The sequence below is a fragment of the Neomonachus schauinslandi genome, chromosome 9 (assembly GCF_002201575.2).
Source record: "Neomonachus schauinslandi chromosome 9, ASM220157v2, whole genome shotgun sequence".
Lineage (NCBI taxonomy): Eukaryota > Metazoa > Chordata > Mammalia > Carnivora > Phocidae > Neomonachus > Neomonachus schauinslandi.
Genome location: NC_058411.1, coordinates 27977927 through 27990612, shown reverse-complemented (window position 1 = coordinate 27990612; position 12686 = coordinate 27977927). Strand labels below are relative to the sequence as shown.

Below are 12686 nucleotides of genomic sequence, written 5' to 3'. Positions count from 1 at the left end.
CTGGGATCATGACCTGAGCCAAAGGCAGACGCTTAACCACTGAGCCACCCAGGCGCCCCTAATTCACTTTATTTTTAAAACAAACATATTAATTATGTCTTATTTAGTTAGTAATAATTTGCAATCCCTTGATCCATGTCAGTTAACCATGGGCTGTAGCTGGAAGGGAAGAGAAAGGTTGGCATGGCATATAAAACTATGTAGGTTAGAAGGGAAGCATACCTTGATTAAACATTTGTCAGGGTTTAAATGATCTAGATATAGGTAATTAAGAGTTAATTTGAACTCAATACTATATTGAAAAATAGTTACTTTCCTTGTTTTTTTTAGCTGCTTTCTGTGTTTTTGATGAAAAATCACTAGAATATAAAAAGTAGAGTATTTAGAGGATCGAGGATCCTGAAGTTGAAAGTGAAAATGAAACAGGACTTTGACAAAGTACTTTCATGTGAGTGTGTGCATGGTAATGTTGTAGTCACTATGTATGAATGAGAGTACTGCTTAGATATATGAACAGATTTCTTTCCTTCTGTATTTCTGAAGACTTTCTATGAAAAGGGAAATTGATGGAACTAGAGGGTATTATGCTAAGCAAAATAAGTCAGTCACAGAGAGACAAATACCATATGATTTCACTCATATGCGGAATTTAAGAAACAAAATGTGAACATAGGGGAAGGGAAGGAAAGATAAGATGAAAATTGAGAGGGAGGCAAACCACGAAAGACGCTGAACTCTCAAACAGGATTGCTGGAGGAGAGGTGGTGGGTGGGGGAAGGGGTAATTGAGTGATGGGCATTAAGGAGGGTACTTGATGTAATGGGTACTAGGTGTTATATGCAACTGATGAATCACTAAATTCTACCTCCAAAACAAATAAAAAAAAAAAAAGAAAAGCGAAGTTGAAATCATAAAGAATTGGCTGATGGAAATTAAGGCAGACAGCAAATGGGAATGTGTGTCGTCCCCCTCCCCACCCCCCCACCAGGAGAGTGAACTCTGGGAGACTGAATGATGTGTGTAAATAAGGCTGTGCCAGGATGCAAGGGAGAGACCTAAGGCTGGGAGTTAGGAGTCTGTGATTTTTGGCCTGATCTGCCCAATTGTGTGATTTTTAAGCCAGTCAGTGAACTTAGGTCCTCTTCTGCTTTTGTAAAATAGGTATGTTACCTGTTTCCCTTGGCTTGGGGCATTGTGGTAAGGATTAAAATGAGATGACAGAATTTTGCCAAATTAAAAGCACTAGACAGTTTTATGGAAATAGAAAGGTTAGGTTGGATTAGTCAGCATAGAAAAAGGAATGTTGATGAGAACAATCTTTAATATCATTTAGCTCCCTTTGCTCTAAATCTGAAATCATTAGGTATTTTTGTGATTGAAAATATTTGGTTTCTCAAGTAGATCTACTCATTACCAGAGAGATATCTTGAGCTAACAAAAGTTTGTCATTTGAAATTGATGGCAGATTAATACCTTTCTGGTTTACAAATTACAAATACAAAAATAATTCTAAGTACTTGATTGGTGTGAATAGATTTACTCTGGGTGACCTGGTAAAATCCTATTTCAGACCTAATCCGGAAGCCTGCAAGTGACAGCATCCTGTGAGGTCCTTAGAAAGTTTGGTCTGGAGAAGAACACATGAAAGAAAGGTTTGTTTTTGCTGAATGTAATTTATGAAAGTGTTTAAAAATGAAAGTATAAATGTAATGCACAAAGGATTATTTTCTTTTTCCCTTTTCAGAACCCCAAGAGGCTTTGTTTTCTGTGAAAAAGTGTTTCTATACGGTTGCTCCAATGACAGAGTTACCTGCACCCTTGTCCTACTTCCAGAATGCACAGATGTCCGAAGACAACCACCTGAGCAATACTGTACGTAGCCAGGTACAGTGTCAGCCTCTCAAACTTCCCCTGCCAGACTATGGATTCAGTGACCACCTTCCCTCATCTCCAAGAGAGGCCAAGGGGGCTGAGCAGGCTTTCTGTACTTTGCCGAGTTTACCTATTTGCTGAACTTCAACTGATGGCAAAGCATTGTACGATTGGTGCTGGGGACACAAGGCTATGTGAGACATGGGTGTTGATACAGTTCCTCCCTGCCTCAGATAATGCCTTCTCCACTAAAGCCTTCTCCAACTTCCCCAGCTATTTATTATTTTACCTATCTTGTTCTTACTCTTCCAGGGGCTGAGTACTTTTTATTTACTTTTATTTTTTCAGTGCCTATCATGGTTCCTGACAGTGCCTAGTAAATGCTCACTGACAGACTACACAGTGATGAGTGCAAGGCTAAGTGTAGAAATCCTAAGAGAGTTCAAGGGAGAGAATCAAGAAAGGGGTGTAATCAGTGGCATGAGACACAGACATCAAATCAGCCTGCGACTCCGATAGCTAATCATTACAGATTGAATATAGACCCCATAGATGGCCTGTGAGATGGCTGGGAAATGGGTAGGATTTTTAGAGGTGGAGCCAGAATTGGGGAAAACAACAAAGCCGTCTATAAGCTATGCAGGCTGCGAGGGGTCGGGCGGGTTGCGTGGGGTGGGGTCAGACTTTCCTTTATTAGAACCAGAGGACAGAATCAGTGGTGGAAGGAAACAGGTCTGGTCAATAAAAAAAGAATTGTCTCACAATTTACTGTACATCCAAAAGGGTGTGGTGGAGTGTTAACTTGTCACTAAAAGCAGTCACAAAGGCTGGGAGACTACCAAGCAAATCTGCAAAGGGCAGTGGGCTAGAGCACCAACCAGATGGCCTGGAAGTTCCCTTCACACTAATATTTAGAATTCCAGTTAAGGGTCAAAATGTGAGGAGGAGGCTTCACAAAGTAGACTTTGATGGATGGGTAAGATTAGAATAGAGCAAACTGGGATGGCATCACTGATAGAATAAATAACACTAGTGGAGGGAGGATTTTCCTAAAATTTAAATAGACAGGGAGGCTGTATCCAGAGATCATCAGAGGCAGATCACACTGTACTGCCAAAACATTTCTAATCAAGTGAAATCAAGATAAAATGATTATTGGGGGAAGCCCTGAAAGGGAACACAAGCTGTAAAGGGTAGTTAGCCTGAGGGGTGTGTGGGGGAAGGGAGAGGAGAGGAGCTGTTGCCTTGTTGGTACTTGGTGGATAATGGGTGTTACAAAGACTGATTTTTGTGGCAACATGTTTGCAACAGCTGCTTGACTTGCTCCTTTTTGTTATTTCTTAGGAATAGCTTTTTGAAAAGTTAGGATGAGGCCAGATTATGAAGTTCTTTGGTAGTTTGGATACTACAGACTTTGTAATCATTTTTAAACTGTTACTTCAGAGAAGGGAAAGGGAAAGTGGGGACAGCCCTGACTTAGTCTCTGGGTACCTTTTCCTTAATTAGAGCAGCTCCTATTTTATCTTTTTACATATTGATCTTCTGTGGATCCATTTGAACAAAAGATTCCACAACTAACAAATTTTGAAGAAAACACCTGTCCATCCCAAACCTCCCAAAGGTGTCTCATCTCAGAGTAAAATCTGGTCTGAGGTCTTATTTTAACCTTCCCCTCCAGTGCCCCGATCTTTGTCTTATCTCTTAGCACCCTCTCCCTCCTTCACTGCTTCCTCAGTTCTGTCTCTGGGTCCTGGATTATTCTCCCAATCTTCTCAGATGTCTCCCTTCACTTGATTTATTTAGGTCACCTCCTGAGTCACCTTACCAGTGAGGCCTTGCCTTCCTCAACTGCCCTTCCCTGCCACCCCTTATACCCTGTCTCTGCTTTCCTTGTGCATAGTACTTACCTAGTATTTCTAGCATGCTGTCTACTGATTTGTGTTGACCTGCCTCCCTCTACCGTGTAAACCTGAATCCCCAGCACCAAGAGCACTGCTTGGTACATAGTGCGCTCTCCATTGTTAATGCAATATTACTTACATCCCTCAAGCTCAGGTTTTATGGGGCTTTCATGGTATTTTTTTGGTCTGCCTTTTTTTTTTTTTTTACACCTTAGTGACTGACAAATTGAAATAAAGGGTGCTATAGAGGAGGTACAATTGACACAGGATTTTTATTGATAATTACATGTACTCACGTAATTTTAGTAAGTCTTAGTGCTGATGTTCTCGGTGGTACCTTCCAGATCTCTTGGGGCATCACTGCTCAGAATATCATGCCTGATTTATTTAATTTTAACCCTACCATTGATAATGTGATATCAAATAAGTTATTTTTTATTTATCTTCTCAAAGATATTTTCTACAGGGGCACCTGGGTGGCTCCCATCAGTTAAGCATCTGCCTTCAACTCAGGTCTTGATCCCAGGGTCTTGGGATCGAGCCCCACATCCGGCTCCCTGCTCAGTGGGGAGTCTGCTTCTCCCTCTCCCTCTGCCCCTCCCCACCCCCACTCGAGTTCTCTCTCAAATACTCTGCTCTCTCTCTCTCAAATTTTAAAAAAAGTCTTCTGCAACTTAAAAGATCTTCTGTATACATTCTCATACTTTCCAGTTACCATGGGATAGGTATTATTTCTGTTTTATTTTAAGATTTATTTATTTATGGGGCACCTGGGTGGCTCAGTTGATTAAGTATCTACCTTCGGCTCAGGTCATGGTCCCAAGGGTCCTGGGGATTGAGCCCCACATCAGGCTCCCTGCACAGTGGAGAGTCTGCTTCTCTCTCCCTCTGCCTCTTCGGCTTGTGCGTGCTTTCACGCTCACTCTCTCTTTCGCTTACTCTTTCTCAAATAAATAAAATCTTAAAAAAAAAAATTTATTTATTTGAGGGGCTGGTGGAGAGAGAGCAGGGGGCAGGGCAGAGAAAGAATCCTCAAGCAGGCTAGCTGCTGAGCCTGAGCGCAGAGCCGGAGGTAGGGCTCAATCCCAGGACCCTGAGATCATGACCTGAGCTGAAATCAAGAGTCAGACGCTTAACCGACTGAGCCACCCAGGTGCCCCTTTCCCCTTTTACAGTTTAAATGCTTGTCCAGGATCACATAGAAAATTAAATTACAGACCTGGAACATAAAACTATACTTTCTTTCTTTCTTATTTTTTTAAAGATTTTATTTATTTATTTGACAGAGAGACACAGTGAGAGAGGGAACACAAACAGGGGGAGTGGGAGAGGGAGAAGCAGGCTTCCCGCTGAGCAGGGAGCCGGATGCGGAGCTTGATCCCAGGACCCTGAGATCATGACCTGAGCTGAAGGCAGACGCTTAACGACTGAGCCACCCAGGTGCCCCTAAAACTATACTTTCTAATTTCAGACTTCCTCCAGTGTTCTTTCTGTTCTTCCAACTGTCTCTTACCCCAGAAAAATGTTAGAATACTGAAAGGAGATACTGTATGAAAAAAATTCTGGAGAAAGAAAATACTAAGTGTATATGCATTTTGTACCAGTGTACTTAAAAAAAAAAAACCCAAAGAGAAAGGAAAAGAATCTCATTAAGTTTTATTTTTTATTTTTTATTTTTTAAAAGATTTTATTTATTTATTTGACACAGAGAGAGACCGCGAGAGAGGGAACACAAGCAGGGGGAGTGGGAGAGGGAGAAGCAGGCTTCCCGCCGAGCAGGGAGCCCGATGTGGGGCTCAATCCCATGACCCTGGGATCATGACCTCAGCCGAAGGCAGTCGCCTAACCAACTGAGCCACCCAGGCGCCCCTCATTGTTAAGTTTTATAGCTATAAAGAAGCCATTGTATATATGCTTTGGTTGGTTATGAAAAAATGGGGGTAAATCCAAATTTAAATTGAATGTAGATGACTGTTTTTGTGGATTAACTGAAAGCAGCTCTTTTATTTCTCCTCTTGGATCCTGGATTTGTTAAATACAAGCACATGAAGACAAGCCTCTGCAGGCATAAAAATCCTTATCAGGCTTATTTCTTCTTTATTTGCACAGTGGCTAGTTAAGAGGTATCAAGGAAATTGAGCGATGTGGAAAGTTTTAATCTTTCCACACTGCTCAGGAAAGGAAACTAGCATATTGAATGTCTTCATTGTGTTGGACTCTCTGCAAGGTACTGTCACAAACATTAGTTTTAGGGCCTTACATTTTGGGGACATAGGTGAGCAGATTTTCCTTCAGTCTTCCCCTCCTTTGAATTAAAGTGCTAATAAGGTGCTTCTCTATATGAATATATCCTCTAGAGTATACAGATAGTCTATTTTACATTAAATATTACAAAAAGAAATGAGCATTCACTTAAAAATATTTTTGAAACTGGAAAGAGTAACTTTCCTACAGAATTTATTCAAATATCAGTGTAAAGAAATGGACTTTCTATTCCTTTCCTCTCCTCAGTATCTTCCTCCAAGGTCAGGAGCATCCCTAGTCTTGAACTCCTTTTATGAGGCAATCCTTTGAGTTTGGGAAAGACCTATGAGGATAACCAGATATTGAAGACTGTTCAAAAACTGATGAATTGGCATTTAGGGGTTATGGCTGAGTGATGTATAAATAGATCCTTCAAGGGAAAGAACTAACTTTGATTCAGTTGTAATTTGAAACAGCTATGTGTAATTTGGTCTGATTTCTTAGTACTTCATTTTTCCCATCTGTAAAATTAAGATGGTTTACTACATAAATTCTCTCTCTCAGCAGTTTTGTTGTGACCATGAATTAGGGTTGCCAACTGTCCTGGTATGCCTGAGACTGAGAGGTCCCTGGAACACAAGACTTTCAGTTTTAAAACTGGGACAGTCCTGAGAAAATAGGATCAAGTTGATTACCCTATCAGAAGTATAATGAAATTGAAATCATTTTGGATCTGATTAACCCAGTCTCACTCAATTAGATAACTTTGTTGTGTAACTTCAAGTATTATTGCAGTGATATATTGTTAGTGTTCAAGTAGATAAAACATTTTTCTCTTTCCAGAAGTGAAATGTTGTCCATGACTTCATTCTTCCATCCTTAGCAGATACATGATAGGCTCTCTTAGCCCAGAAAATGTTTTCTTTTTGTAGGCTCTTATGGGTAATCTCATTCACAGTAAAGGGAGTTGCAGTTTGATGAGATTAGTTAGAGACCTGAAAAATAGTGTTGTTTTTTTAACCCAAATATTTATTTCTCAAATTTTTATTGAAATATTTTAAGCATATACAGGAAATATGGCAAATAATGTAATAAGCACCCATGTACCTACCACCCAACTTTAACACTTGTTTTATTTGCTGTGTATGCTTTATTTTTGAAGAGTATTTTTATTAAGCTTTTTCTGTTTCTGTTATATATTGATCCTACAGAAACAAAATCCTAACCAAACAAAATTTTGCAATTAATTTGGACAGATGGTCTAGTTATATAACAAAAAGAAATTACAGATAAAATTGAAGCACCTCTCCCACATTTCCCTTCTTTTCCCAGAATAGTAGTTACTATCCTGAACTTCGTGTTTATCATACTATATTTATGAACATAAATGATATTTAATATATCACTTTTCATGTTTTGAAAGTGTATATGAAGTATATGTGTTTGTGTGTGAAAGTTATAAAAGAAAATTACCACATTTTTGAAATGTATAGGTACATGTTACAGAGAAACATGTTTTTGGAATTAATATATTGATAGATAAATAGATGCATATAGCTCTAGTTTTTTCCTTTTCTCTTTGTGAATATATAAAAATCTATTTTTTAATATTTAGTAGTTTCCAGTTTTTCACAGTAACCAACAGTGTTTCAAAGATATTCTAATTCATTAATCTTGCACGTGTGTGTTTCTCAATGATAATTGCTGTGATTGGGTATATGGATCTTAAACTATATTAGAAAGCCAGTATGCTTTCCAAAATGGTTGTATATCAAGAGCATACAGCAGTTTTCATTTCTTTACATCCTGGCCAGTTCTTGGTATTGTCTGACTTAGTGTGTATTAGTTGGATGGGTTTGAAAAGGTCCGTCATGTTATTTTAATTTATTTCCCTAATTTCTAATAAGGTGGAGCTTTTCCCCTTATGCTTACTGGCCGTTTGCATTTCCTTTTCTGTGAATTGCCTGTTTATGTTCTTAGCCCATTTTTCAGTTGTTTGTCTTGGTGGTTTTTTTTGTCTTTTTATTGATTTTGTTGAAATGTATATTTTGGTGGGTGGAGGGATGCTAATCTCATGTTGGCTCTATGCTTTTGAAATACTTTCTCAGGTCTGTAGGTTCAGTTTGTTTATGTTGCATAGTTGAAATGTTTAAGTTGTTGAGTTATTCTTTCCTTTTAAAAGTGAAATTTATTTGTATTTTTTCAATTAGAAATAGTTTAAGAGGGGCTTCTAGGTGGCTCAGTTGGTTCAGCGTCTGCCTTAGGCTTAGGTCATGATCCTGGGGTCCTAGGATTGAGCCCACATTGGGCTCCCAACTAAGTGGGAGCCTGCTTCTCCCTCTCCCTCTGCCTGCCACTCCCCCTGCTTGTGTGCGCTCTCTGTCTCTCAAATAAATTAATTAATTAAAAAAAAAAGAAATAGTTTAAGAAAAATATGCGGTATAGATTATCAGTCCTGAATATGATAAAACCTTTTTCATCTTATAAAGGAAGACTGAACTAAACTAGTATAGATGACACTGCAGTGTAGTTCAGCTAATGTTCAGCCGTTCCATTCATTGTCTTACATCTGTATCAGAAAAATAAAAGGAGAATATGGGTGATATTGGTGATTTTTCCCTTTTATTTTTCCAGATGTTCTCTAACATAGTTATCTCATAATTTTAAAAGAAAACTTTGTATTTTTAAATTTTTGTTATTTTTTAAAGATTTATTTACTAATTTTAGAGAGAGCAAGCTGGGGGGAGGGGCAGAGGAGTCTTTTTTTTTAAGATTTATTTATTTATTTTAGAGAGAGAAACAGCTCGATGGGAGGAGGGGCAGAGAGAAAACGAGAATCTCAAGCAGACTCCCTGCTGAGCACAGAGCCCGCCATGGGGCTTGATCCCACAACCTTGAGATCACGACCTGAGCCGAAACCAAGATGCTTAACTGACTGTGCCACCCAAGTGCCTCTTAAAAGAACACTATTTTTATTTATTTATTTATTTATTTGAGAGAGAGAGAATGAGAGAGAGAGAACACCTGAGAGGGGATAGGGTCTGAGGACGAAGCAGACTCCCTGCCGAGCAGGAAGCCCGATGCGGGACTCGATCCAGGGACTCCAGGATCGTGACCTGAGCCGAAGGCAGTCGCTTAACCAACTGAGCCACCCAGGCGCCCTATTTTTAATTTTTTTAAAGATTTTATTTATTTATTTGACAGAGAGAGACACAGTGAGAGAGGGAAAACAAACAGGAGGAGTGGGAGAGGGAGAAGCAGGTTCCCGCAGAGCAGGGAGCCCGATGTGGGGCTCGATCCCAGGACCCTGGGATCATGACCTGAGCCGAAGGCAGACGCTCAACGACTGAGCCACCCAGGCGCCCAAAAGAATACTATTTTTAAAAGTAAATTTTTGAATGTGAAGAAAGGTTGCAAAAGGACTATAGGCTATTGGGGGAATATCAATGGAAAGGGGCGAAGCATTCAAGGTTCTCCATGCTGAGTGACTAAGAGTAAGTGGGAGAATTAGAGCAACTTATGTAAAAGAAACCAAAAAAGCACGATAGCTTGGGGTCTTTGAAAGGGCCTGTATTGATCTTTGGAATTTATATTATGCCCTCGAGGTATGTTTGTCATTCTCCAGTTTAAAAAACTTAAATGTTTACAATGCATTTTATTTTATTTTTTTATTTTTTTAAGATTTTATTTATTTAATTGACAGAGAGAGAGAGACAGCGTGAGGGGGAACACAAGCAGGGGGAGTGGGAGAGGGAGAAGCAGGCTTCCCGCTGAGCAGGATCATGACGTGAGCCAAAAGCAGAAGCTTAACGACTGAGCCACCCAGGCGCCCTGCCCCCCCTTCTCAGATCTTGTTGGTACTTTTGGTCTAGGGTTTAGGAACCAATATATTGGATGAAGAAATAAAGGGAAAGTGACATCAGAGAAAAATGATTAGATTTAAAAATTGAATAGTATTTTTATTCATTAGTTTATTCTGACCCAAATTTTCTAGACCTTAAAGAAATTGTCAACAGCCTTTTTGATTTACAGTAGAAAAAAAAATCAGTCATTTGTAACTAAAAAAGAATCCTTAAAGTAGTAATCCATTGAGAGATCAATAATGTTTCTCTATATAAAGCAATTGCTAAAGAACACTTACATAAGTCTGCTACCTTCAGCTGCTAAATGTACATTAAAGTATGTTTAGTCTTGGGGTGTCTGGGTGGCTCAGTCGGTTAAGTGTCTGACTCTTGATCCCAGCTCAGGTCTTGATCTCAGGGTCATGAGTTTGAGCCCTGTACTGGGCTCCATGCTGGGCATGGAGCCTACTTAAAGAAAAAAAAGGAAAAAAAAAAAACCAACAAAAAACCCCCATATGTTTAGTCTTTAGAAGGTTAGCTGCATTTTCTTTTTTTGTTTTTTTTTGTTTGTTTGTTTTTAAAGATTTTATTTATTTATTTGACAGAGAGATCGTGAGAGCAGGAACACAAGCGGGGGAATGGGGGAGGGAGAAGCAGGCTTCCTGCCAAGCAGGGAGCCCGATGTGGGACTCGATCCCAGGACTCTGGGATCATGACCTGAGCCGAAGGCAGACGCTTAACGGCTGAGCCACCCAGGCGCCCTTTTTTCTCTTTTTGAATTCAAAACATTAAATGCAAAGAACTTTATTAAGTTGTTAGCAAATCATAGATGGGCAGAACTAAAATGATGGTGGGTCACTTTTTTTAAGCGTGAGAAATTCTATAAAATTAAACAGCAGACAGACCTATAAGCTATTTATTGTTTAAGTACTTGGGTCCTTGAGAAAATGAATGAAAGGGGTGATCTAAATTCAAACTGAATAGGGCCCAATAAGCCTTTGACAGTGTTATAGTGTTATAGTAATGAATCTGTTCTCCCAGTTATGTCAAAATGAAGTAAGGAGAAAGAAAATTGTCTTGATGACCTCCAGAGGAACATGCTTGCTTCTGCATGAGAGTAGTCAGAAATCTTTGGCACAGATCTTAAGAGTTTGTTAAAAAAAAACAACAACAAAAAAAACCCTCTAGTTTCAAGCCTAACACAACCGCCTCATAAATATTAAATGCTATCTTTAACCAGTTATTTCAACTGTTTAGGGAAACGACAGCCTTTCTTGATGTTAAGTAATGGTTAAAGCTCTAACTTCAGGGAATCATGAAGCTTGGCCAGATGCTGGATGGAATTCTGTGTGTGTGTTGGAAACATGTTGCCTATGATTAATAAATATTTTCAAGTGTTCCACATAACTTGCCAGTTCTTTAGTTAAGCTACTCTTCTAGTTTTTCTTATACTGCAGGCTCAGGATCTTCATTTTCTAATTATAGAAATCCAAACAGTCTCCATAAGGTCTTATAGGATTGTTACTTTTTGTTATAAATAAATACTCATTTTAAGTAAGGAAATAGTTTGCAGACTCTAAGCACATCAGCATACTGAAATGCACTGTAATTTTTAGGCATGATGATTGTTATTACATGGAAATGCATACATGAAATAATAGATAAAAAGGCAGGACACAATATTTGTGAACATTCATTGTAACTATAAATATGTATGTATGTTGAAAAACATTAGATTTTGAGGTGTAGTAAGAATAAGTTGTTTTCCTCACAAAATCATTTACATTAATATTTAGCAATATAAAATTATAAACTTAAGTGTGGCAATAACTGCCATGAATAAAATAAAAAAACTGTCAAAGACTTATAATGCATAATGACAGGTAAATCTTAATATACAAAAATTCTTTGTTTTTTTAAAGATGAGTATTTAGGTTTTTTTTAATTTATTTATTTGACAGAGATAGCGAGAGAGGGAACACAAGCAGGGGGAATGGGAGAGGGAGAAGCAGGCTTCCAGCTGAGCCGGGAGCCCGATGTGGGGCTTGATCCCAGGACCCTGGGATCATGACCTGGGCTGAAGGCAGACGCTTAACGACTGAGCCACCCAGGCGCCCCTATACAGAGAATTCTTATGAAGTCAAAAGGAACATAAAGAACTCAGTGTCAGCATTGCCAAAGGATATGAGCAATATATAAGGAGGAAGAAGAAGTATAAATGTCAATAAATACATGAAAAGACTAGTTGATCAACCTCCTAATAATACGAAACTTAGAAATGAAAACTTTTTACCTATCAGTGAGCAAGGATTGAAACCCATTGCATCTGGCTCAGTCAGTAGAACATGTGACTCTGGATCTCCCGCTTTAAGTTCAAGCCTCATGTTGGGTGTAGAGATTACTTAAATTGTTAATTAAATAAAGTCTTGAAAAAAAATGAGAAAGAAACTCAGTGCTACTAAAGGTACGGAGAAATAGGCATTCTCATGTGCTGCTCATGGGAGTTTAATTTGTGTTTATTTGGAGGCAAGTTGTCAAGTCTGCAAAGACAGGCCTTTTGGAAATAATTTGACAAATCTAAAAATGCACATAACTTTTGACTTAAGATTTCCACTTTTAAAATTTATCCTATAAAAATATTACAAGAGTGCCAAGAAATGTAGACAAACGTATCTGATGAAACGTTATGTGTGACAATGAGAATTTTAAGATAATTTCAATCTTGTCTTACTTATGGTTTATCCAGTCAGTACTATAAGATAATGGTTAATAGTAGGATGACTAAACTGTCTGAATTAGAATCCCTGCTCTAGACCTTCTTAGCTCT

General features: G+C 38.7%; 1 protein-coding gene across 2 annotated transcripts in view; it reads left to right on the top strand.

Annotated features, from left to right (window-relative positions):
* PSEN1 (presenilin 1) overlaps positions 1 to 12686 on the top strand; it is a 70675-nt gene that overhangs the window by 9224 nt on the left and 48765 nt on the right. The window contains exons 2-3 of one of the 2 annotated variants that reach the window (XM_021679769.1): positions 1571 to 1652; positions 1745 to 1872. In XM_021679769.1, coding sequence (XP_021535444.1) covers positions 1798 to 1872 — 75 coding nt within the window. In that variant the 5' untranslated portion in view covers positions 1571 to 1652; positions 1745 to 1797. Of the gene's footprint in view, positions 1 to 1570; positions 1653 to 1744; positions 1885 to 12686 lie in introns of both variants that reach the window. The other variant, XM_021679766.1, reaches the window with a different exon arrangement.